Source organism: Pieris brassicae, chromosome 2 (assembly GCF_905147105.1).
Source record: "Pieris brassicae chromosome 2, ilPieBrab1.1, whole genome shotgun sequence".
Lineage (NCBI taxonomy): Eukaryota > Metazoa > Arthropoda > Insecta > Lepidoptera > Pieridae > Pieris > Pieris brassicae.
The window spans coordinates 17,626,922-17,653,353 of NC_059666.1; the positions used below are offsets into that span (position 1 = coordinate 17,626,922).

General features: G+C 33.9%; 5 protein-coding genes across 5 annotated transcripts; 2 read left to right on the top strand and 3 right to left on the bottom strand.

The window, feature by feature from the left end:
* Positions 1-63: 63 nt before the first annotated feature.
* On the top strand, positions 64-10,050 carry LOC123720353 (pancreatic triacylglycerol lipase-like). Its single transcript, XM_045676919.1, has 8 exons — positions 64-147; positions 1,844-1,982; positions 2,214-2,380; positions 5,006-5,129; positions 6,159-6,404; positions 7,767-7,949; positions 8,124-8,283; positions 8,995-10,050. Exons 2-8 carry the CDS (start codon positions 1,934-1,936, stop codon positions 9,218-9,220), a joined length of 1,155 nt encoding a protein of 384 aa, XP_045532875.1. The 5' UTR covers positions 64-147; positions 1,844-1,933; the 3' UTR covers positions 9,221-10,050.
* A 754-nt stretch (positions 10,051-10,804) lies between these two features.
* LOC123720734 (RNA-binding protein 42) lies at positions 10,805-14,253 on the bottom strand. Its single transcript, XM_045677466.1, has 8 exons — positions 14,051-14,253; positions 13,906-13,972; positions 13,548-13,770; positions 12,739-12,936; positions 12,148-12,288; positions 11,685-11,801; positions 11,211-11,349; positions 10,805-10,982 (listed from the first exon to the last, which is right to left on the bottom strand). Exons 2-8 carry the CDS (start codon positions 13,950-13,952, stop codon positions 10,849-10,851), a joined length of 999 nt encoding a protein of 332 aa, XP_045533422.1. The 5' UTR covers positions 13,953-13,972; positions 14,051-14,253; the 3' UTR covers positions 10,805-10,848.
* A 996-nt stretch (positions 14,254-15,249) lies between these two features.
* On the top strand, positions 15,250-16,768 carry LOC123720658 (RNA-binding protein 7). Its single transcript, XM_045677360.1, has 2 exons — positions 15,250-15,586; positions 15,679-16,768. The coding sequence occupies exons 1-2, from the start codon at positions 15,500-15,502 to the stop codon at positions 16,168-16,170; spliced, it is 579 nt and encodes a 192-aa protein (XP_045533316.1). The 5' UTR covers positions 15,250-15,499; the 3' UTR covers positions 16,171-16,768.
* LOC123720657 (TLC domain-containing protein 5-like) lies at positions 16,309-17,868 on the bottom strand. Its single transcript, XM_045677359.1, has 4 exons — positions 17,492-17,868; positions 16,924-17,152; positions 16,584-16,821; positions 16,309-16,407 (listed from the first exon to the last, which is right to left on the bottom strand). The coding sequence occupies exons 1-4, from the start codon at positions 17,703-17,705 to the stop codon at positions 16,351-16,353; spliced, it is 738 nt and encodes a 245-aa protein (XP_045533315.1). The 5' UTR covers positions 17,706-17,868; the 3' UTR covers positions 16,309-16,350.
* Positions 17,869-18,207: 339 nt separating this feature from the next.
* LOC123720221 lies at positions 18,208-26,188 on the bottom strand. Its single transcript, XM_045676760.1, has 9 exons — positions 24,660-26,188; positions 24,281-24,422; positions 23,260-23,388; positions 22,739-22,942; positions 22,398-22,538; positions 22,080-22,132; positions 21,703-21,812; positions 21,101-21,152; positions 18,208-19,339 (listed from the first exon to the last, which is right to left on the bottom strand). Exons 1-9 carry the CDS (start codon positions 26,186-26,188, stop codon positions 18,244-18,246), a joined length of 3,456 nt encoding a protein of 1,151 aa, XP_045532716.1. The 3' UTR covers positions 18,208-18,243.
* Positions 26,189-26,432: the final 244 nt, after the last annotated feature.

Genomic DNA, 26,432 nt, shown 5'->3' on the forward strand with positions numbered 1-26,432 from the left:
CTATACCTGAGCAGATGGAGAAGGCTTTTGTGGTTTTATGTCTCGCTCTACTACCGGCGTTTCATCTTGCCTGCGCGCACGCATACGTATCGATCTGCTTATACCTAAACGCTAGAAGCGACATATCATTTTTCTTATACTCTATTAGTAAGTAATTAAATTACATTCGTTTAGTGTATTCGGAAAGACAGTAAATGTTTTAATATGTTGTTCGCAAAAAGGCCTTATCTGTGTATCTAGAATTGTAATAGGTAAGGCTAAGCTAAGTAAGTAGGTTTTTAGTCTTTCAAAATATATATACATTTTGTTTTTGGATAAAATAATGTAATCTAGTATTGCTATACTATATTTTTTAAAAATACAGTTCGTCAACGTGAACTTATGAACGCATTGCTAGATTAGAAATATAACGGAGGACCCTAAAATTACCTGGCCAATTCAAACTTTGGAATGTTGATAAATTCCATAACGTACTTAATTTATCTAATATAATATCATTTAATTTTATGGTTTAATATTGAAAAAGTCTTATTGCACAATATTAGTTCCAGTAAGCGTAAAAAATGAATCCATAACTTACCAAGAATTTACAATTAATACAATATATTTAAAATACACAGTACAGTATTGGCAGTATTTTTATTAATTTATTTATTTTGTAATAAAAAAATTATATATATTAACAAACAATTACACTAAAAATGTAGCCATAATATTTACCTACAAAAAGGTTCGAAAATTTACAAAATTACACAAACAGTAAAAATATTTTATACATTTAACTAAGAGATAAAAAAAGGCCGGCAACGCACTCGCGAGCCCTCTGGCATTGAGAGTGTCCATGGGCGGCGGTATCACTTAACATCAGGTGAGCCTCCTGCCCGTTTGCCCCCTATTTAATAAAAAAAAAAAAAAAAAAAAGATACCAAACTTGGCTGTGTTTTGGGATGGTGTAAAAGTGAGGGTAAGTACGTGATGGTGTGTATGTGGAGTATGCTCATGATGCAGGTGATTTTGTGCTATGGATATTCTTAATACTCCTTGTAACAATATTCCGCGATAGCTTAAACAAACTGTATGCCCGGGCTGCGCGATACAAAACTGAGTTTTTTGCATGGTTAGTGTTGATGAATGATTTGAGGACCGAAACAAAGCACGATTACAAATCAGGTAGGCAGAAATTAGGAAGGGCAATTTTTCTAGAATCTATTGTAGTAGCAATAAATCGTATTGTTTTCGTTGAGAGTCTAAAGTATCAATTTTAAAATGTTCACACGCATCTTTACATGTGTTATACTTAAGGTGATACATTTTATAAAGTCGTTTTGGATCGTTTTCCGTATTCGTATTTTTATTTTTTCCATATAAGTAAGTAGATTGTTAGCCTTACACACGTCGTAGATTTTGAGTCTAACCCGTGCAGGACCCCTCAAGATGTTTTCGTTCACCGCACGGGAAAGTTTTAATTATGCATATATGAAGAAAAATCCATTGGTGCAAATTTAAGTTAAGTTAAGGTTCGAACGCAAGACTTGAGAAGTCGTCGCTCAAGTCTATTGGGTACGCAAGCCCTTAACAATTTAATAAAACTGCTAAAGAAGGAGTGAGTGCGATGTGTTTTAAACTATTCATAGAAATAAATTTTTGTTATAAGCATGATCAAAATCATAATTCTTAAGTAAAAAGAAAAATCTTCTAATAATTTATTTATTGCTATTTGTTGTTAGATACAGCCGGATACATGTCCCCATATACTGTTAAAGGATTTGGGGCTTATTAAATGTATTTATATGTGTGCCGCCGTATATATGTAAGTATAACTATGTACTTTCCAATATTTCAGTGACAGTATTGCACACAAGAGACAGTGCCAATAGCCCCCGCCAAGTCCTCCTGCGCAACGCAGTGTGCCGTAGCGAGCGCGGGCGCAAGGATGCCGCTGTTTCGAACAAAAGTTGCTGCCGCTCTCGTGTTTTTTTCAGGTAAATTAATTTATTTAAAATTATGTTCCTGTCTTTTGTAAAACTGTGCGATGCGGGTTACGTTTGAAATCGGCCTATTAATTTGAATTCATAAAAATAAAATTGTTTTAACGGATTTTTCGTATGAATAAAATATAATAATCGTCTCTATAATAAAATAAATAACATACTCATCATTTTAATAAGGTTTTAAATGCTATGTTTAACATTTACATTTATATTATTTTACAGGCGTATTATGTCAACGGAAGCCGATAAAAGAGGCTCTATTTTTGAATAGTGATAGTTTCGGTAACTCTACATTGGAAGATTGCGTATGGAAGAGGGAAAGAGAGCCATGCCCCGACCCAAATGTTACTATAAATTTGTACACAGAAGCTGAACCGTCTAAGAAAACTGTAAGTATTGTGTAAATACTTAAAATCGGTTTCATATGCGGTATACAGACTGTATCCCAAACACTTTCATGTTTTTTATTTATTTATACGCTTTTTATGATTAAATTTAGTTTGTATGAATATGAGTTTTATCGGTGTTTAATGATGTTTCGTATTTTAGATTTTGTATTTTTCAGTTTTAACAGATTTTAGGATTACTAGCGTTGAGTTATGTCGCGGCTTGATATTATTTTATTAAGCCGGTTTTTAGTTTTTTTTAATTTAATTTTATTACTATTTATGTTATATAAACTATATAAATAAATATAGTTAGATGTCTGTCTGTAGACTGTAGTTTACAATGTTAGCTTTAAATAAAAAGCTCCTAGAATATTTACATGTTTCTCCCATCGTGTAGCTCCCATTTTTTTAGTACTTAATGAATCCACGTAAATATGAGGGTGTGCAAATGTTTAATCGGTTGCCATCTAAAATTCGCAATATTGGTGTGTTTGACAGATTCAAGGGGGCATTAAAAATGCATGTCAAAGTGAATGTAGTGAACTAAAATTGGGACGTGTATCTCGCTCATAATATTAAATTTCTCATGTAAATAAAATATAATTTTGTAATGAGAAATAAAGTTCTTTAAACATAAATACGCAAATAGGTAAATCAAATGTATTGCATTAATTATTATTTCACATTACTTTTATCATACAAAAACAAATAAAAATATTTTCAAACCTAAATGGCAATGGCTACATTTGCAAATATTATAAGTAGTTTAAAATAGTTAAAACTTTTACGTTAGTACATGATTGTATTGCTGTTGTATTTTTTTCTCACGAAACATATTTACATCCAACACTACCAGTATAAAGCCATTGTTTTATGGTAAGGTAATACTTAATTAAAATTCAAATTCTGTTCAACCCAATTGCAAGTATGTCATATTTTATATTAGTAATTTTATACAACAATATTTAGTATATATTTCATTTGAAATACCGATGTTTATTTAGTTACTTAAGGAAGTAAACACGAAACTAAATATATAACTAATGTCTCATCGGAGATTTACGAAAAACCCCGAATACCGATTTTAAATCAAATCTAAGGGTTTACGGTTTGATGTAGAACGATGTCATGGCCGACAGGACAAAAACACAGGTCACCCGTTAGAAAGCCTCTCAAGAATACTAATTGTCAAACCTACAATAGACCGCAAACTTTCTTCTAATTAGCATTAGAAAATTTTCACTTCAAAAAGGGTAGTTTTACCGTTTGTTAGACAAGAATGTGCAGAGCTAAAACGCGAACTTTTATGTATGAACGGAATAAAATTTAAGTTAAAGACAACATTTAAGTGAGGTCACCATAAAATATAGATACGATAACCAAATAAAATGTTTTCTAAACAAATAATTTTCTACCCTTCGGGTTGACACATTTCTAATTCGCTGAAATATCAAGGCAAGTTGGTAGTTTACTGATGTAGAATTCGGAGCCGCACCCAAACCTCCGGTATATATATCTATGCTATAATTGCTAAGCCATTGATGAGCAAGTTGAACAATTTTAGCGGACTTACTTATTGTAATTACTGTATAAATGAAATAAATATAATAAGCCATTTTTATAGAAATTAAATCCATAGGTCACGGCGATTTAACCGCAATCTATGTTAGTACCGACAATAATATAATATATTGAGCACAAGGTATTAGTAATGTATATTGTCTGGTATATTAATATATTTAATCAATACTGTATTTAATCAATAATCAGCAAGCTTACAGGGTAACTTGTTTTTAACTGTACTTGTTTTTGGAAATACCAGTAAGAAAAGATTTTTTATCTCGCAATCGTAAAATCGCTGTATTGGTGCGCGAAGCTCATTAAGTTATTGCTTTAGGGACACCAATATTTTATGTACAGTTGTAAAAGTGTACAAAGTTAACGGTACCTAACACATTTTAAGTTTAAAAAATTCAATGGTTTACTTTACCCGAGGCTATTTGTGGGGTTTTTAAAAACTAAATCAGATTATTTCATAGTGACCATAGAATCTGTAATCTAAGCTTTATGAAACATTCCAAATTTCAAAAATCCGATTTATCATTCTTTAATTACACATATACGTGGGTAACACTGAAAATGTTTAGAACTTGCCAGTCATTTTCAGTGTTACCTAGGTATTAGATTTCGATCAATAACAGTCTCCGACGAAACTAAACTCCAAGACAGTATTAGGATTACACGGGCGAAGACATATTATTTACAAGCATGCTAAATCATCGTCGATTCGAATAATTTGTGATCATTTTGTGTCTCGTGACTGATGTATAATTTTTATTGATCAATTAATAATTATTTATCAGTTATTTTACCCAAAACGTTTAAAGTGATGTTTTATACAAATTACTCTCATTAACACTTTATTTTTATCCTGTCAAATTACCTATTGGTGGCTTTTGGTGTTTCGTGTAGATAACCAGATTACTATTTATATTATTATTTACTACATTTATAACATAAGTTGTCAATTACCTAAAACTTAAATTGTTTTACAATAAATCAACAGTTTTGGGAGATATTAATGTAGAGCTCGTTATTGTAATGCGATTTACATTTGTGGAACAGGTGGACCTCTTTAGTGAAGACTGGCTTCGTCAGAGTAGCTGGGAGCCCTCCCACGAAACAATTTTACTTATTCACGGTTACGCTGGTGGAGACGATACACTGCCGATAATTGTTCTTCGAGATGGTAATTATTCTCATAATGATACACATAGATAAAATGATAGCAGACTGATTTGGACTATTCGAAGTCTAGCCCTCTGGTATTAATAGTGACCATGGGTGGCCAAGGATATCACTTAACATCTGGTGAACCCGTTCTATATATAATAATAAAATAAAAAAAACCATAACCTAAACAAAATCTTTTGATGCGGCCGTGGTGGTAACACCCGATGGTTGTGCTTGGGGTGAGTCGAGTTCCACACCCCAGTTGCATTTAGTGCCTTGTTACCTTGGTATAATAAAAAAAAGGCACAAAACAAAAACGCACTAGGCAAGAATCAACGGGAGGATTTTCAGTCACGCCTGCCTAACTAGAACTTGACCCAAGGCATTAAGAATTATCTTGGCCTATAGCAACCTATATAGGCTTATGTTCTATCTACGTGTTTGTTATTGTGCTGTGACGGCAGAGCAAACAATAAATTATGTAACAAAATTTATATTCTAACTATAATATATTTTCAAATAAAGAAACAATTAATAGCTGTAACACAAACATAATTAATCATGATCTTATAAGTAAACTATTACGTGTACGTGATCTTCTTACTATACTATGTTTCATTATACATTCAAAAGAAAAAAAAATAACAAAGAGATTTTATTAAATTCCTTATGTATTTAGTGCTTATCGTACTTCGATCAGAGAAAGTATTGCGATTTTACATTGCAAACGTGACAATTAACATCAACGAACTCTTAACATCGCTTTCTACTTATACTCGTTACATGCGGGTCAGATTGTACGAAGACAGGTATTTTTAATAATAAATATTTTAAGAATTCATTTATGCTCTAGATGAATTGGGATCTTTAAGAGATCTTCAAACCCCAATTAGGTATAGGGCACATTGCATTCTTTACCGTCCCAACACATTTTTTCATATTTGTTTCCCTGGGAATCTAAAACCATAATTCATGCCATTAACGACTAGAAATATAACCTAATTTAACTATAAGTCCTTTTATATATGTGTTTCTCATGTTTTAGCTTATCTCCGTCGTGGCGGTTACAACGTTTTCATGCTAGACTGGGGACAGCTATGTCAGCCTCCGTGCTATGTCGCGGCTGTTCACAACTTGCGGCCAGTCGCACGGTGCGTCGCAGAGGCGCTTGCGACTTTGCGTCGAGCTGGCCTCCGACCTGACCGACTGACTTGTGTCGGACACTCATTAGGAGCTCACTTGTGTGGAATTATGTCCAATTACTTGAACTTCAGAATGAATCGAATTATTGGTATGTGACTATCATGAATTTAAATCTATGTCATAAACATAAAGTTTCGTAACTACGTATAAGTTGAACTAAGAATTTACCAAACAATATTACCAATCGAGGCTACGAATCTATTACAAAATCCATTTAAACGAAATCTTATGTATCTTATATATTAGTAGTGACGTAAACAATTGTCGATGTAAGCACAGATTAGATTACACTTTAACTACGTACTTTCCTGTGCTAATACTCTCATCTATTTGGTATAATTGAAGATGAAAAGAATCGATGTTTTTCAATCAAAATTTTTAACGTTTTCTAATATTTATGTAATAAAGAAGACGATATGTTAAATTCAAATAAAACTTTCGAAAGTTTGGATTTAATAAGTGTACGTTTTTTCTTTGGATTTGAAGTTATAATACCAATGTACCGCGGACGAAGTCACGGGGCTTATCTATAATAATAAAAGAAAATATAATAAAAATATGACGCTATGCGAAAAGTGCATAATATGGTCCCTACTATAACTATTTTGCATCGGGGCTCGTATAAATCAAACTTTCTCCAATACGTTATTTATCGAAATAGACCGGTTCGAAGCATACTCTCTCCAGTGTCTTACATTTCTTCTTGTTATTGTTTTTTGCACTAACACAAGGCATGTATTTACAACTGGATACAAACCATATAATATGTATATCTCAGCTCGCATATCGAACTGTAATAACATAACATAGGTAAACGTATAACTATGATGAGCATGAGATGAAACCGGCTTGCTTTTCCGGCCACAGAAGGCTGATCACCTACTTGCCAATTAGATTAACAAATAATCATGAAACAGATACAGAAATCTGAGGCCCAGACCTAAAAAGGTTGTAGCGCAATTGATTTATTTTTAAACGGATAACTAAAGTTTTAAACTCATAGTTTAATAAGTCGTTGGCGTCGATTGTGTTGTACAAATCTCTAAACTAAAGCTAAACGAGAATTCTACAAATTTAGATTACCCATAATAATTTCCATAGCAATACTGAAACTAATTCAAATACAATTTATTTATAACTCTTACTAGAGTTATATTTAAAAATAAAGTAAACGGTATAAAGCACTATCAATGATAAATATTTATTACTTAATTAAATATAACATTAATTAATTGTATTTTCCTTATGAGGCTGCCGGAATATTGCATTCGAAGCGATAATAAGCCCGTTGCCCTCCATCTTTTAAAATTATTATAATTTGTACTGATTTAATAAAAAAATCTTAAATTTTAGTCCCGTCAAAAATAACTTTTAGTTAAGTTATATCAATTCAAACCTTCTTGGCATCTTTAATTGATTTTTTTAAAATTCAAATATATAAACTTTCCAGGGTTGGACCCAGCCAGACCTTTGATCAGATCAGCTCCCGCATTACGTCTAGACCCTGGAGATGCTCGGGCTGTCCACGTTCTTCACACAAATGCAGGCCGGTATGGAGAAGCAGCACGACTTGGTCATGCAGATTTCTGTCTAAATGGAGGAAGAAGTCAACCCTATTGTGAGGATACACCTAGTGAGTATAAGTGTTACCAATATTTTTCTTTCGTGAAATAAAAGCAAAGGCAACTTTATCTTTGTATCCCGTTAAACACCGTTCAGTTGCGGCTTTTATTTGGTTTCTTAAACAGTATCTGTTAAATAGATCCTGTTCCTGAAGATTACAGTTTAAAAAATGTAATATTTTTAGACGTAGCCCTCTGCAGCCACGTATGGTCGATATGCTATCAGGCAGAGAGTCTGTTCAGGCCTCGTGCCGCTGTCCCTTGCGGCCGGCGCTGCTCAGTGAGAGTTCCGCCAGCTAGAGCATCCGCCTTGCCCGTGCCTTTGGGACAACCGGCGCCTATGACGTGAGTACAATAATTAATTGTACAGATACCGGCAAACTTCTTGAACATTAAACAAAGGAGTTAGGGGAAAGTTTCGCATTGTACATAGCACGGGACACAAACCAGTCCCCCCACTGATACCTACATACCGCTTCTGCGCAGGCAAAGACATTTGTTCAAGATGTTTGCCGGTATCTGTACATTCTATTCATTACTTATTTATTATATAGATTCTATTCTGTTTTACAATTACACACACATCGCATTGAGCCATTTTATATCGGTTTTTTTTTCACAATTTTAATTGTAACACAAGAAAAAGTCGGGTGCCTCACTTAGCCTTATCAGTAAGTTATTACCAAAGTTATATTTCTTTTACTGTTATTTCTATATTGTTTTTTTTAACATTTGATTTACGTGAAGAGATCGCTAATAATAAGCAGACTCGCAGGATTTTATTTAGTTAAGTGTCAACATCACATATTTACAGTGGTCCAATGTGAGTTACAGCAGACATGAAAATGACTTTTCTAACTTGGAAAAACTATTAGTAATTTGGTAAACATTGGTAGGCATAGTCTCATCCTAAATCATCTCATCATAAATATCACAGAAACAAATGAATTAAAATATTCGCACCACGCCCTAAAATAAAGGTTTTGTTTCAAGACCTATTAAATAATTTTAGGTACCTATAATGATATATTGTACCGATTTTTCCTAATTTCACAGAGCCTCAGGCGCATATTGCGTAGAAGACTTTACGGCTCCATTCTGTCCAGCTACGACAGGCTTATCGGACGGCGACGATCGCTGTTGTCTCGACAAACAATATGCGGCTGCGGCTACAACCATTCAACCCCCAAGAACACGACCTAGGCCAATAGTAAGACTTCGTTCCAGACGGATTAAAAACATACCTACCAATACTTCTTGGAACGATTATGAACAAGAATAAGACAAATCTATTTACATAGATCATTTTAGGAAATAGGGTGGAATAAGCTGGGAAACTTCTATTAAAAAAAAGACTTATATTTAGCATCGCTTCAATGAGATTTAAAATTAAATATTTACGAAATTTCAGTCAGTAGTAATTATTAATGTGTTTAATTCTTGATAACAGTACAATAGCAATTTTGAAATTTATTCGTAATTGTCAATGTCTAACAGTACCATCGTTTCAAAATTAGATGTGATATAATTATCTTCGCGTATAATATTGGAATACTTTGCTGCTTGTTTAGTTCCAAAAACACCCACATAGCGTTGCTTGAGCTTTTTATTTAAGTTTATTTTAACTATTCTATTTTCTGACTACAGTAATTCAAAGGACAAAAGTAATTTTAAGGGTTTTCTTAAGTTAATTTGGCTTTAACTTGTCACCTAAGGGACTTTAGTTTTAATTTTAGATTCAAGTTACCGCCTGTTATTTGCAAAACAACACTTAGAAGTAAATAATAATAATAATATTTTAAACCTTTCACACAGTCTATTTAACAATTATCACCAGAATGAGTGATCCGAATTATTAAATGACATGCGACCTGAATCTGGCATTCCCAATTTATACATTAAGGAAAAAATATGGATGTGACATTTTATTTCAATAAAAATCCAAAATTATGATGGTCGAGGCAGCAGTCTCCACTAGTTTAAGGTTTAGTTAAGTTTAAGGTAAGAATTAAGGCTAAACCTATAATACGATATAAGCCTCAAAAAGCTACTGACTTAGCAAATAAAGTATGTTTATTAAAAAGCCTGTAAAACATTCGTAGATAATTTCAATAAGAGTACAATATTGTCTAATTTTTTATGGGTTGCCAAAGAAATCAAAATAAATGTTATATAGAATCTTTTTGTTTTTATTTATGTAGTTTCATAACACAAATAATTCAAATAGTAGTAAAGGTCACGAGACACTCATCAAGGTCACGGAACAGTACCGATTACGCCATAAATTAGGATCGAACATACTAAATAAATATATGACTAAACTGGTCCAGTCACAGGTACGCACTACTATTACTTGAAAATGATGCTAATATGGCTGCCGGACCATACTTAAAACCTCCTTAGTTAGTGCCGTAGGATAAACAAGGACCAATTCGACTTAGGGTTCTTCAAGAAAAGAGCGTACCAATTCTTAAAAGGCCGGCAACGCAACAACATTGAGTGTCCATGGGCGGCGGTATCACTTAACATCAGGTGAGCCTTCTGCCCGTTTGCCCCGTTCTATAAAAAAATCAAAAATACCATTTTTGAAACTGATGCGTCTCTACAGCTGTGATACTTTTGACATTCAACACCTTTTGTCTTCAGTCACCGTGAACACGCACGCTGTAAAGCACGCGAAACGTCGGAAAAATTTAAATTCATTATAAGTTTATAATAATACAAATAGCTTTAATCCGGTTAAAAAAAAATTTCTTACAATATATACTCTTACTATTCTCTTTTAAAAGGGAGTTCTCATTCTTAGAAGTTAGAATTAATAGTGGCTGTCGAAACAATGATTACTTATTCCAAAATAGAGCAAAAATTAAGCACAAAATTGTTTATTTCTATCATTTAATGTCAATTATGTCAACTTTTATTCGCCGACATGAGTAGAGAGAGTAGAGCCGCCTTCTCCTTCTCCTTCTTCCTGACGACGTCAAGGGCGCGATTCTTCCACGTACTCTTGCGCAATTTAATGGGTCTACTACCTACATATCGACCTGTTAAGAAATATAAAATAAATAAAAAGAAAATAGACAGATAAGAGATATAAAATAGAAGTTATTTAGTAAAAACATTATTAATTTTAACACAGTGTGGAACAATAATTCGAACATAAGCACCCAAAGCGAAAAACATTTTTTTGCTACTAATTGAACCAAGGACAGTCGCATTATACACCATGTCCGTACCACAAAACCACGGAGTATTTTATATAACATACTCACCATCCATTTCCTTCATAGCCTTAATGAAATCTCCGGGATCCTTGAAACTGACAAAGCCAAAACCCTTGCTTTTGTTAGTTCTCTTGTCTCTGATGACTTTAGCTCGTTGAAACGAACTGTACTTTCCAAATGTTCTAGCCTGGAATTTTCAACATTAATATTCTGAATGATTTTGCTTAAATTAAGATTTTTAACTTTGATTTTATCTCAAATTTATAAACCCATAACTTCGAACTTCTCATTTAATTACATAATTCAACGTTTCGAAGGCTTTTCAGAGATCGTGAATCCGAGAACAGTATCTATTACCTAAGTAGTTTCCATACACCACTATAATAATAATAAGATAATTTTCGATCATAATTTAAATTTAGATTTAGGTTCAATAATCTAAAAAAACGTCTACCACCCATGCGTCCCAACACTCAGAGCCGAGATTTATCCACTACGTTTTCAACATTTTATACTTTATACCAGTAACTCGTCTGTGACATCATTTCCAAGATCCCCACAGAACATGCGAAAGTCATCATCAGGCCAGTCCAATAACGTCACGTCCTCCCACACCTGACCACCTGCTGTCCTTACCACCTGGAAAAAATTTTTTTTCTTTTAATACATTATATTTTCACATACATTTAGTATTTAAAACATTTTAATTAAAATCATTTTTTTTGCAGAATACAATGATTGTCATGATGATTAATATTATATATTTAGATGCAATTCAAATATTAGATAGAACATACAATTATATAGACTTGCAATATAATCATCTCAGTTGAAAAACCAAATTTAGGTTACATTGTATCTATATCAATGACAGTAAATGTTAGAACCTTATTATTATAGCAATTTTTAACAACATTTTGTTTACATATTAAGACATGATGCCCATTTATCTCCAGGACTACATATAATCTAAAATTGTCCTTACCTTTCTATGTTTTTTCTCTTTCTTTGCCTTAGGCACCAAAGTCTCAGACACCGAAACAGGTACAGGCAACGGCTGTGGAGCTGGAGGGGGAGTTAAAGGCTTTTCAATTTCTGGAGGTGGAGTTATTGGACGAGACCGCTTCTGAAATTTTTTTTAGTCTTAAGTGTAGGCTGTAATGCTATGTTTCAATACAGAAGAAAGTTCTCTCTAGCTGCCTCACACTGTTTTACCTATGTTGAGGAAAATAGTTACTGGTTTTTAATAACTACACAAAAATAATTTTTGGTTTGAACTCGGGAAACCCTGCTGTTGTTTTTAACAAAAAAAAACCTTCAGCTGTATATTCTCATAAGTTTAGATAAGGAGGAAATAAAACCAAGAACATGATTAAAATCGAAACCATTTTCACAAAGTAATAACCTCAAACTAGATGTGGGCAAGTCAGGGATGACATATATGACTTTATCAATCATTTTCTATGAAGATTTTGACTTAATTCAAAATAAATAATAGTATTATAATACCCAAAGATTGTTAACTTATTACCTCGTCATAATTTTGTGTAGTTGTGTACATTTCTTAACCACATACCTTTTTCTTGCTTTCTTTTTTATCATCATCATCTTTGGGCTGTTTATATAACTTGGGTGCAGCTGATAAAATAACTGGTTGTGGCTTTGGTGGTGCAGGAGGGGGAGGAATCAGTTGTGGTCCTGGAAGTCCAGGTCTTAGGAAAGGTATAGGCGCAGTATAGTCTCCTGGCCCACTTGGCGGACGAAGTCTTTGAACCTAAAATCCATTTGAATACATAACTTTATTATAGCCTCACAATATGGTATAAATTATGCTTTGATGGAACCCATAAGATTGTTTCTTATCTTATATATACATAAATTTAAATAAAATATATAATAATATAACTCCAAATGTGAGCAGTGTTGGCCTAGTGGCATCAGCGTGCGACTCCCATCGCTGAGGTCGTAGGTTCGATCCTCGACTGTGCACCAATTAACTTTCTTTCTATGTGCGCATTTTAACATTCGCTTGAACGGTTAAGGAAAACATTGTGAGGAAACCGGCTTACCTTAGACCCAAAACGTTGATGGTGTGCGTCAGGCACAGAAGGCTGATCACCTAATTGCCTAATAGATTAACAACTGATCAAGAAACAAATACAGAAATCTGAGGCCCAAATCTAAAATGGTTGTAGTGCCATTTATTTTTTATAACTCCATATTTAGCAGGGATGAAAATATAAAACAAATGTGATTATAAAGTAAATTGCGAGAAAAGGTAATAATTTTTTAAAGTGAATATTTACTATGAATGCTATGAGATAAGGTGTTGATGCAATATTACTTCAGTATTAAGTATATTGGACTAGTCAAATTTCTACTCACAGAGGCAGGTACCATCATAGACTGTGGGGGTTGAGGTGGGGCACCAGTAGGGAATATCATCCTGGCACTTAAAACACTATGGTCAAACGATGCTAATAAAGCTGGTGGTGGTGGTGGGGGAGGTAATGACCGCTCAAGTTGTTGTTGTACGGCTCCAAATGTAGCTGCGCCTATCACAGGACGCATAGATGGTCCTCCCGACCCAGAAATCTCTGCTTCAAATCTGGAAGAATGTATTTTTAATGTGGATGATAAAGGTTTACTGTTAGTAACCAGTAAATAATTAAAGTTTCAAGAAAATTTTATGTTTGCTAGTTTCAAATTAATTTTATTACAGAACATGTGAAGAATATCTTACCTGGACATTTCATCTTGCATTTGTTGAAATTTACAAGAGTCATCCATTTTGATGTATTGATTTTAAACTAGAAGAAATCCAAAAACTTTACGTAGTTATGAGTACAATTTTATTACGGCTAATTTAATTGAGCACAAATACATACAGGGAATGCCATTCTGTGGAGCTGAGCTCTAGGCCTTATTTTTAACAACCTACGATTACCGTGTAGAACGTATAGGAGTATAAATTATGGCATTTATTAAAATAAAAGTTAAATTGACACTTAAATTAGTAATGTAATTAATTAATATCTAGTTTCTGTTATATTTCTTGTCCAACTGTATCATATGATTATTCTAAGTAAGCAAGTTTCTACCACAGATTTGATTGTGTTTTTGACAATTACATATTTTACAGTCTATGAAACTAGGTACTACTGTATAAAATAAAACCAATGTGTTTTAAATAAAACCAAAATAAACTAAGCCCATATTAATTCGACTATGTTCTATTTCTATAACACTTTTGAAGAACATTCACATGGTTCCTAGCGTACAAAACCCCCAAATTTTGCTACAGAAGTGATTATGTTGATCGATTACAGAAGTTCAATTTGCAAACTCTCGAGGATCGTCGTATGATTGTGGACCTGGTGTTTTTGTACAAATTGAGGTACGGCACGATTATTTGTCCAGATATTTTAAAAAAGATTTACTTCGTAGTGCCTAGAATCAACGCAAAAAGAAGACAGACTGATACTTTTGTCATTCCACAGCCCTTAACCAATCTAGGTAAACATGCGCCCCTCAGTAGAATACTTAGGAATTTTAACCAATGTAATTGTAGATATGGTCTTGACGTGTATTATGACTCACTTCCTAGTTTTAAGAAAAAAATTCAGTCATCTCAGCCATAAGTCATGTAATATTTTCCACGTTTCAATTTATTTATGTTTAAAGATACAAATACTTAAGTAACTCTGTCCGCTATAATTTATTAGAGTCAATGTTGTGTACACCTATTATTAGATTGCATGCTAGAATAAAACCCAATATTGTTAATTAGAAAATGTATACATGTAATCTGTTGGTGTTCCTTAATAAATAAACAGTTTAAACGTTTTTAGGTCAATTTAAATTTGAAAAACATCCTCATTATGCATCAATACGTCATACAATTATTCTTGTGTTACTTAGAATAATAAAAATAAAATAGACTAAGGACAAACTAGCCCGGAAGAAAAGTCCTAAAAACGCTTAACCTGTTTTTATATGTTCTGTGGTGATGACTAGCACAGATTAGCTAGTCATACATTTAGATGTTTAACAGCGATGTCTGAGTTTTGACAATTATGACGTGAACTTACTAATATTTTTATACATAATAAAAAAAAATAGCGTCAATAATTTTGAGTACATATTTTCTACTTTTAGACACATTTGGCTCTAGTAAACAAATTTTACCTTAATATCAATAAACTAAAACTGCAGTTGCATTGTCCTGTGCACTTTATAATTACAACGTCAACTGTGTTTCTCCTGCTCGCATAAATAAGAAGTTTTTTCAAGTTTTCTGGTGCTTAGGTAACAAATGATATTGAATTTTGAGTATCATGTATGAAGAGGATAATAAAACGATATGGTGCGGTAACATATCGGAACAAGTGACTGAGGAAATTCTCTATGAACTGTTTTTACAGGTATGTTACTGTTGAATTAGTAAGAAGAGTAAGTAAGTAAGAGTATGCAAGATTGACCAATATAACAAAATGCCTTGTTTTTTTCTTTCCAGGCAGGCCCACTTGAAAAAGTAAAAATTGTTAAAGATCGAGATGGAAGACAAAGGAACTTTGCATTTATAACATACAGACATGAAGTGTCCGTACCATATGCACTGAATTTATTTCGAGGTACAGCTCTTTTTAATAAAGCATTATCAATGCATTGTAGAGGGCGAATGGTTCCTTTACCACCGTCTATTCGTGCATATGGTGATGAAATACCCCTTGAAATTCCTAACCAAAATGTTGTCCAGCAATTTGCTGCCATGACAGAAAAGATTAAAGACAATAGCCAAAGACCCATGCCATTATTAAGAAGTGAAATTAACCATGAGCTTGTTATGGCTAGCTTACAAGGAAATTGGTTGCATAGGCACCACCCATATCAAAGTAAAGATAACAGAAAGCATGGGAGAGATGACAATAGACACAAAGAAAGTTCAAAAAAGTACTCAAGCCACTGGAAGGATAGGAAAAGGTCGAGAAATTATAGAAGAGACTAATTATAAATAACATTAGGGGACTAAAATATTGTTTTGTGGAATAAATAGTAACTTTTATTAAAAAAATTACAATTTAGAAGACCATTCACTGAGTTACCTATTATTGTATATAAGGTATAATTAAAATGACAACATCAATAACTTTTATATTCATGCATTTAATACAGCTATATTGTATTTTCACCAGTGTCCATTTAAAATATAGCCAACTTCATTAAGAAATCCCTTGAATTCTTCCTGTAAAAGTAACTGATTGTTAAAAGAATAGTTATTAATGTTTTTTTTTGATGAAAAAAGAAGCATCAAAAAGTCATCATTGTTATCTTAACCATTTATTTAAATATAAAACAAACATATTTTAATACTAATATTTTAAACCCTCTAATAAAATGTTGCAAGTTAAATTTACTTACAATTTTTGTCTTATATTTGTAGGCAACATAGCCTATAATTTCTGAAATGAAGATAAGGGATACTATATAGAAGACCAGTGAAATTAATTTCTCATCCATGTCAAACATATCTGAATGCAATATTTTGTATGTCAAATATGTCCCAAATATGCCACGGAGGCCAATAAATAGAATTAAATATACTATTTCCACTGCATAATATATTATAGTTCCTTCATATCCTTCAGATCGCAAGAACCTGAAATATTGACTTAATAAGAATTTGTTTCTGATTTCAAGTCATAACCACATTTTTTTAGATGTAAATATTACTACTATAACCTAGACAAAAAAGTATTACCATCTACTTTGTAGCAGGGGATTTGTAATTTCCATTAATGCCAATGTACAGGCAAAAGTACAGCCAGTGTTGTCTTTGTCCATGTATATATTTACAGCTATTAAAGCACTTATATGGTGTACCAGCATTACATAACTATCTGTCCAATATATTATACACCAAAGGAGGTCAAATGCAAAATAACCCCATGACCAAACCATCACAGCGTAACGCGCCGTGGTTATTTTACCTAAAATTTCAGAACATGTTAAATTTATACATTAAGATATAGAGTCTAGTCTAGTCTTTTATGTTTTAGCTAATAATATTAGTAAGTGCTGTTCATTCTTATGGTCAGCCGTACATATCAATCTAAGGGTAAGGTCAGATAAGACTTAAGCGCGAACTATGAGTCTTGATCCGCCTCCAAAGGATTCATTAAATTACAAACTTATATCATAAGAACATATTTTCGCATATATTATATGATCAAATTAATATTTGTCCGCGATTTATTATCGAAGAATGTACATAAAAAAATCAAAGCATGGGAACAGAATTGAAAAGTAAAATTTAGTTGGCTACTCACTGGTAAGCCGTTTTCGGGTTAGATTAAATACGCTGCATTGCCAGAGCCCTGCTGCAGTTGCTACGCTGCCATGCAGTAGGGTCACTGCCCTAGAGTACCACTCGGGGCTCTTTCCTGGTACTTTTGCCGCGCAATAAACATAAGACCAACTCCAGCATAAAAAAGACGTTAATTTTATAAGCGATGCTGTTGACAATTCTGGCCGAATAGCCATTTGTAGGTTTTTTTTTAAATTTAATTCTTACATCTCAGAAATTTTAATACAAAAGATAAAATCTGGTAAGTATTTAAAAAAGATAATTTTGTTTGAATGACATACTGTCTATTTTACATTGTCACGAGTCAGGATGGTTTGCTTTACTAAACGTTGTCGTTTACAATTGTTAAATCTGCCTACTAGATTCTTATGCCACCCTAGATCTGTAAGTTTCCTGCTAAAGTCGACCTTGAATTTGAAACACAAATGTTTCGGTGGCCTACTGGATACGATCTACTATCCAGTCATTGAATATAATAATAAAGATATAAAAATAAATAGTCAATTACTTCTATTATTTAGGTAAAATTGATTACCTAAACATTTAATTTTTATTTACATTTATTATTTACATTAAGTTTCTTTTAAAAATAATTTATTCAAAAAGTTACAGTTGTATAGAGCTTAAAAAATCTTAAATCTAAACAACAGTAGTTAAAGGCAGTGGGGTAAACTTTATTTGGTATATTAGTATAAACTACCTTATTTCGCTTCTCTATCGACAACGTAATTTTTCTACATATTTTTCGATTGCACGGTACCGGCTAAGTGGCATTGAGTCTTTCAGCATTTGATGAAAACGCGGGTCTTCTGACAATAAAATACACAGATGTCGGGCGTGAAGCCTGGTCTCAGGGTGAGCATCACCAAGGAGCTCGCCAGCAGCTCTCAGAATAACGATACGTGGCTCAGGTGGAAGATCTAGAATTTTCGATGGTCCTGTATGCCTTGTTAAACGTGTTAGAGCTTGTGCTGCAGCGGCTCTTACTGGTCCCGCACGATGTGTAGCTCCTTTTCTGGCTAAAGCCACCCCAGCCCTTGCACAGCCTGCGCCACACGCTACTTGTCCAAGTGCATTTGCGGCTTCTGCACGTAAAAATCTATTGGCATCAGCACACCGTTCTAGTAACGCCCCAGCGGCTTCTTCGACATCTGACTCTAAGATTTTTCCTCGGGACTCAAACAAACTTCCTAAAGCAGAACACGCAGCACGAGCTACTCTTGATCGTAATGATCTTACATGAGTGGAAGCCGTTCGGACAACAGATCTCCAGCTTGCTGCCGGGGCCCGAGCCGTTTCATCCCTCGCGAGCCTTTCGATTTCAGTTAATGCGCTAACTATAGCTTCCCAATCTTCATGCCGAGCTGGTATTATTGTCTCGGCCAGTGCAGTGCGAATATCCCGTTCATGTCTCTGCGGGACTTGTTCCAGAGATATGCTTCGTATCGACGATGTGGAAAAACCGCTTTTTCGGCGCTCTAAGATAGACTTTTCACTTTTGGGCCGACAATCAATTTGGTCCATTGATTCTGATTTGTTAGATATTGATTCAGATTTTTGCGAAATGGCTTCATCTGACTGATGCAACACATTTTCTTTTTGTTCAGATATATTGGACGCGTTTAGACTTCCCGACGATTGAGTCTTTTCAGAAAAATCCTCGACATGTATCGATGGTGTGCTGGGAGCTTGTGATGTTATTTCAGGTTCATTTTCAATTTTCTCAAAAGTTGAAGAGTCGTCGGTTTTGTCTTTTTCTTTTACCGGTGTTATTATCTCTTCCGGTAAATTTGTGTTAGCGCTTGTATCTCTGTAACAGAAAAGTTTGAATAAGCAGTCAAGTCAGGAGTGTGTTCATTTAAATTATTGTTCGGTCTTGATACCGCGTATGTAGGGGTAAGTCAGCTACGAGGTCAGGGGCGCAGATGGGTGTGGGGCGTACGGGTGTGCCCCCGCAGCAGCAGAGCCGCCGCATACCACCACCGTGCACTAAACCAACTCTGCAACTGACGCTAGCCACACTCACCCGCGCTAATATTTACTAAAGACCAATCTATTTTAACGCATAGCTATCAAATCCCCTAAACAATGGTAAACAGTACGGAAGTTTCAATGTTTGTTTTCTTTTCCAATTCGATAGGGTACATTTTAATTCAATGTTATTTCGGTTTCACAATATTACGTAAGCCTAACTCGTGTATTTAGGCCCTATTAAAGAGTTATTAGCAAAAGCCGGCCAATTTCAAAGTAGAGCGATTTGTCGATAGCAGAAATAGGTCGTCTATGAGTGCCTTGAATGGGCGTGGAGTAGGTAATATTTTTTTTGTTTTATTTAGATTACAAACACGCGATGTACTAAAATTTCGTGGTCAAATTATTCGTGACTAATCTCAATGAATTTTTTGAATAGATAATAATACTATTGGAGCGATTAGAATGATTTGGTATTTTATAATTTACCGACGTCGACCCGGTGACCCAATTGAGTTCACTGGTTCTTGAGTGATGTGTGACCCAGCTAATATTTGAAGCCGTTGTTCTTTTCGTTGCTAAGCAACGGATACAAACTACTTTTCTAAAAAGAATGCTAATCATTTGCGTAGACAATTTGGATATATTATGACTAACATCTTTACTATTTTAAACATTTATGCTTTAATTTTTTATTCGTTATGTATTATATTTAATAATTGCATTATTATTAACTGTTAATTTTAAGAAATTAAGGAAGTATCCAGATTTACAGACAAAACATGTGAAGCTCGTAAGAATACACAAAACTACTAAAAGGGGTCATATGAAGTAGGTACAATTTTAGTACGACACTAGGTGTGTATTAAAAGTAATTATTTACCGGCAAGATGTCTGGGCCATGACGGTATGATTATAGTAAAGTGCGCAAGCAAACAAAAGGGCCTAAGGGAGTTCAATGATTCCGATTTCATTTAATAACACTTGAACATTCGAGCTAATGGTTTGCTTAAGTAATCAAGGACTTAATGAATCTACTACACTAAGGACTAGAATTATTTAAGTAATGACCCCCTTCTGAGTAAAAAATGAACTGTTTTCAATAAAACACAGTTTTGTGTCTTTCATCATAAACACAATCTGATGTTTGTAAGTGTTATCTAGTATCGTATTAAAACACCTCCTATGCATATAAATACCTGGCGACTTAATATCAGATTTTTTATCGCATGGCAAAACCTATTTACCGTCAATAATGTACATTCCTTTACAACGAATACATGTACACGGATTCTATTGTTTTCATACTTCAGAGAATCCGTGAAGGTATCTGTCGTTTGATGATTTATTAAAGCCTTAATTAAATAAATGGAAAAATTTACTCGGCAGCTGTAAGTTTTCCCTCAGATCAAGGCCGAGGCTAATAAATATTATGTACCTTTCCGTTTCTGGGTGTTGAAATAATGAAACAATAATGATATATAAACCTAAATAACGAATTTTATATATTATATCTACAACTCAAATTATTTGAGTAGTTATTAATAAAAGTATTATAAAAATAGACTTGAAATAATTTCCAATAGTATTACACACTTACTGTTTTCTAGGTATTGGTCTAACTTCTAAACTTCTTCCTGGAGAAGAGATACCTGTAAAATATGATATTATTTGACAAATTCGAATTTTATAAAATACAACATCCATTTTGTGTCGATAATCAGTTGAAAATTGGAAATTAAAAGCGCTGAAAGCGTAATAATAATAATTGTTTTGAGTAGATTTTAATATTCTCGTATGCCATGACTGCATACTATGGTAGGTTTATTTAAGAAAGAAAAGATATCCACTCTAATATCGTTAAATTTAAATTATTTACTTTAAAGAGAAGCAATGCTAACTCTCACGCTAAATCTCCATCAAAAATGTCTTTTCATTAAGAAAATAAGCCATATTGATAATTATGGAATTCCATGAAGTTATTGTCAAAAAATTCTTCTTTAAAAAGTTTGATTTAGCTAAGCCCAATGTTTCTTCTTCTGCTGTACTAGATACAGAAGAAATTAATCTATGGAAAAACTTTAAAACTATATTTATTAATAGAACAATAGATGTATCTAATGTTATAAGTCTTAATACATGAATAATACAAGCTTGTTTTGTTTGTTCAGGTTAAAAAATATAACCCAGATATTTTCTTACCCAGCGATGGTGCAGAGTCAGGTAAGGGTTTCAGTCTTCTAGGCCTTGGAACTGGAGTTGGAGTAGACATTGCTCGACGACGACGGGTCGGTATAGGTAGCTGAGACGTCCTACAAATTTGTAGTTGTGTAATATATATTACACTTTCACTTGATTCCTGTTTGATATATATATATCAAACAGGAATCAAGATCCTGTGAATTAATAGGAACTTAAATACTCAAATATAAAAATGTTATACAGTAATAATATAAACATTTATCAAATACTAAGTATCACATAATTCCTTAATAGACTAGTAATTAATAGGAAAATGAGCAAACTCTTATAAAAAACTAATAATATCTATAATTATACTTGATCATCAATCAACATACCTCGAAACATGGATTTGTATGTTTTCCAGCGGTTTGTTGATTTTGTCACGTAACTGTTAAAGAAATGTATAAATTAAATATAATATGTTGCATGGATATGGTCCTTTGAGTAATATGTTATCCATTTTTGTTCATTACTAAATAACTACTAATCTTACGGAAAGCTAATCCTTTTTTAAATGAAAAGCCATTTTACAGTAACATGAAATGTGCGGTGAAACGAAAATTTATATACATTTTTTGTTATTAATAGAGTGGCTTATATTTTAATAAAGTTATTATTTTCATAAGTTGAAATGAAATCGTAAAATAACTTACTTTGTAACAAAACATGCTGGCATCGGGTAAGGCAGCTGAACAACGCCTAACAGCAGCTAAAACAGCAGCTGGTCCCGCCGCCTTAGCCAGGCACATGGTGGCTTGAAGTCGGGCGGCTTCCAGTTTATTTAAATCTGTCTCCTGCAGGATTTTTAACTGTTAGTATAATTTTTCTCTACGACATTGAAAGGCTAACAACTTCATGATTTTTCCTCCTGAATCTTTATTTGAATATATACGTAGTGCTAAGATATAGCTAGAGAGTAATAGTTGAATATACTTAATTTCGCCTTAAATCATTTTGACATGACCATTGACCATACTACGATTTTGCAGCTTACCGTGATGATATTTTGGTCGAAAACCAATTCCACCAAATGATGTAATGAAATCCTCAGCAATAGGGCATGGGGTAAGGCAGTCGGTGCTGGTTCCCTTGAAAGTCTGCGCAACAGGTCTGGCAACAGCTGTCTTATGCAATCTGCGTTTGCATTACGAACCATTGAGCACACAACTCCCTCTGCTGGTGCTCTTGTTGCTGGTATCTGCAAAGGAAAAAATATAATCAACAGCCCTTATTTACTAATGTAATAATGATAAGAAAATGTAGACCATATGATGAAACATTTATTTTACATCATTTCAAATGTTTTAAATCGCAATAGCTTATGTTCATTATTCCTATTCCAGCTTGTACAATGTACTTACATTATTTATGACACATTACATTCCAACATATTTGATTAGGCTCCAGATATCTGGGTGTGGGATGTAAGGCAGATCACACTAGTCAGACCTATATGTTGTCCTCATGCTCCACGAACTTTTAAGTTAAATATTCGATATTGACTTGAATACATACCGCATCACTAAGGGCCCACATATGTTGCACAAGAGAAAGCGCAGCGGTCTCCAGCAAAGCGACATTATCTGATTCCAATAATGCGCCGTGGAGCTGATCCGCTGCCTTTACAGCTGATATCCAGTTTTCCTACTCAATAGTAATTAAGTATATTAAATCTATGTAATATATACAAGTATATCAATATAATAAAAATAGCTTTCGATCGTTTTATATCATTATATTATGAACAAACTGTAACTGTTACTCCATGGTTACAGATTCAGGTAGTAAACTTTCAACATTCCTGTGGTACTTTAATTTTAAATTCAGGATACACGACGATAGAAATGTGAACTTATGTATTAAATAGATATGTGAGACAAATTACGTTACGTTTTTTGTAAAATAAATCTTACAAATAACATTAAAGACTTTGACAAACACACATTGTGTAAACATTTGCTTTTGAGATGTACAATATTACGACTATCTAAAAATAAAGCTGAGGCCAAATATAAGAAACCTATTCGAGTAACATTACATTGCACGTCATAAAAACAGAAAACATTAGGTAACTTAACACGTAATCAAAATTATCGTCTCAAAATATCTAAACTCAACGTTTTATTGTGTCTAAGGGAATAAAATTAGCATGCAAAGGACAATTTTCGGCCAGACAGGTCAAGGGAAACCTCTATTGAACCATACCCTGGGTAAAATAACAATTCTTTAACGGATATAAATGCGAATTTATGACTTTAGTAAGTACTTACTCGCATAATGAAAAGATAATATTAGACCCTAGGGGTTTCCTTTAAATATAATTAACATTTTCTAACTTTTACGGGGATATATTATTTTAGAAATTTTTGTCTTATACACATATACACAACATATTGTTCGAAAACATTAAAACTGATTTCATAATGTCCATTAAAAAAAACAATGTGTCTGTCCCTAGACGAAAGACTAAGCGAAAGCTTATTTTTCATAATATTAGTGCTTATTAAAACATAATTAATTATTTATTCATATTTACCGTATTATGCAACTGTTCTACAATATGTTCTGGTACTACACCCAAGGCCTCCCAATCATAGTGTAATTGTAGGGGGGAAGTTGGCCTCGGAGAGATAAGCAGTGATTCCGGAGGAGAAGATGCGATCAAATCCAGTATGAATCTGTTCAATGATAAAGTACGTTTACAGTTTGGGCGTTTAAATTATATATATATATATATATATATATATATATATATTACAAAGAAAGTTGGCAAAATAGGTAACACCCATATACTGTTATCACAAGAATATGAATCTAATTAATATTATTATTACTATCAATAATGGAGTGGCAGATTTGAGTTATGTAAGGCGGTTCACATACTAATTTTGTTTATTTGCTTTAAAAATACTCGCCTATCAGTATCAACAGTCACGTGGGTTTGTGGTCTTCTTGGGGACACGGTGGGACTCCTTTGTAAGTTATGTAATACTTCAACTTCTCGATGTGATTCCACAGGACTAGAAACCTTCTCAGGAGATTTCACTTCAGAAAGGGTGAGGGCAAAACCTGTTCTTTCTTTGGATTTCGTTTCTATGGTTTTCTTTTTCTTACCGTTAAAGTAATCATACAGCTCACTTAAAGATTTTGACTTTATTCTATTATCATTTCTGCTCACATAAGCCAAACTTTTTCTTTGTTTTTGGATTACTGGTAGCGGTATTCCACTTTTTTTAGGAGGTGCAAGATTTTCTCTTTCAACAGCTTCTCGTTTTATTTCGTTAGCCTTGTCTAATATGGATGGTCTATCTGGTAAACTTACTTCCTCGTTTAGTTTTTCTAATAAACTCTGGGAATTGTTTTGGTTTGAATCATCCTCACTATTTAACAAATTATCACTATCCGGCGTCCGTATTTTTACACTTTCTCCACCGAAACGCACTTTTTTCACTATAACATCTGCATCTTCTTCAGATTCCTCCTCACTATACTTTAGGAACAAACGATCGTCACTAGAACATTCATCATCACTTGCAGTATTTTTCTCAGATTCGGTTTCATTTTGTTCTAAGACTGTCATTGTAATTGCTGTGTCTGAATCGAATTTAATTTCTGTCTCTATTATTACTTTAGCGTAATTATTATTGTGCATCGGTACTTTATATGAATCGTCTGATGAAGAATCAGTAGAGAAATGGATGGGTATTGTTGCTGGATTATTTAAAATTCTATTAATATGTAACACATTTTGATTGCGAGATCGCCTTGGTCCGTAATATACGTCCATTGAATCTTCGTCGTACATTTCACACAAGTAACGAAATTTATCTTGAACTCTTGGGTCCAGCCTTGAAAAGCACAGGGCGTAGTCACGTGGTCCACACACGCGACGCAGTTTCATTAAAGATCGCAAAGCAGCGTCCTTATGCATAGAATCGAACAATTTATCACCCAAATTTTCAATTACCGGAAATATGTCGAGGTCTCTATGTCTTCGTTTTAAAATTCCAAAAAGTGTTGGTATAGATAAAACTAAACCAGTCACAACGTTTATTTTAAAACTTAAATCTGCGGAATGAGGTCGAATATTGTTATAGAAACACTTATCTAGTATTGCCCGTGCCCCACATTCTGGTTCTTCGCAGTGGGAGCAAAAAACCCTGAGCGCATCCAATGCAGCTTTTCTAACGTTCGGCGACGTATGTCCCAGATTGTCTATAACTTGGTCAAAAGGGAATGAAAGTGCATTGCCTGAGAGAGGTAGAAGATCAGCGAGCACTCTTAATGCGTGAAGCCTTACTTCCCATTCCGGATGAGTGAGTCGATCCTTGATAGCGATATAAAGGAGTTGGACGTCGAGATCCGGTGGTAGAGCGCGGGCTCGCAATATTCGGTCCCACAGAGGTGCGAGGGGAGGCGGCCCGTGTATTTCAGGCAGCTGCATGGTGAATTGCCGGCGAGCGCCGCTGGCGTGCCCTCGGCTCGCGACGTGAATCCCAACTGGGTTAATGATCGGCCGGTAAGCCACACTCTGACCAATCGATGAATAAACACAGGTGGTTGTATACTCTCCTAGACTTTTAAAATTTTTCATTATAGGCCTGTGCTATAAAAATACTTAATACACATAACACCTTGCTAGTAAGCCCGTATATAAGAAATCGATACCGGCGCGTGGGTGGTATATT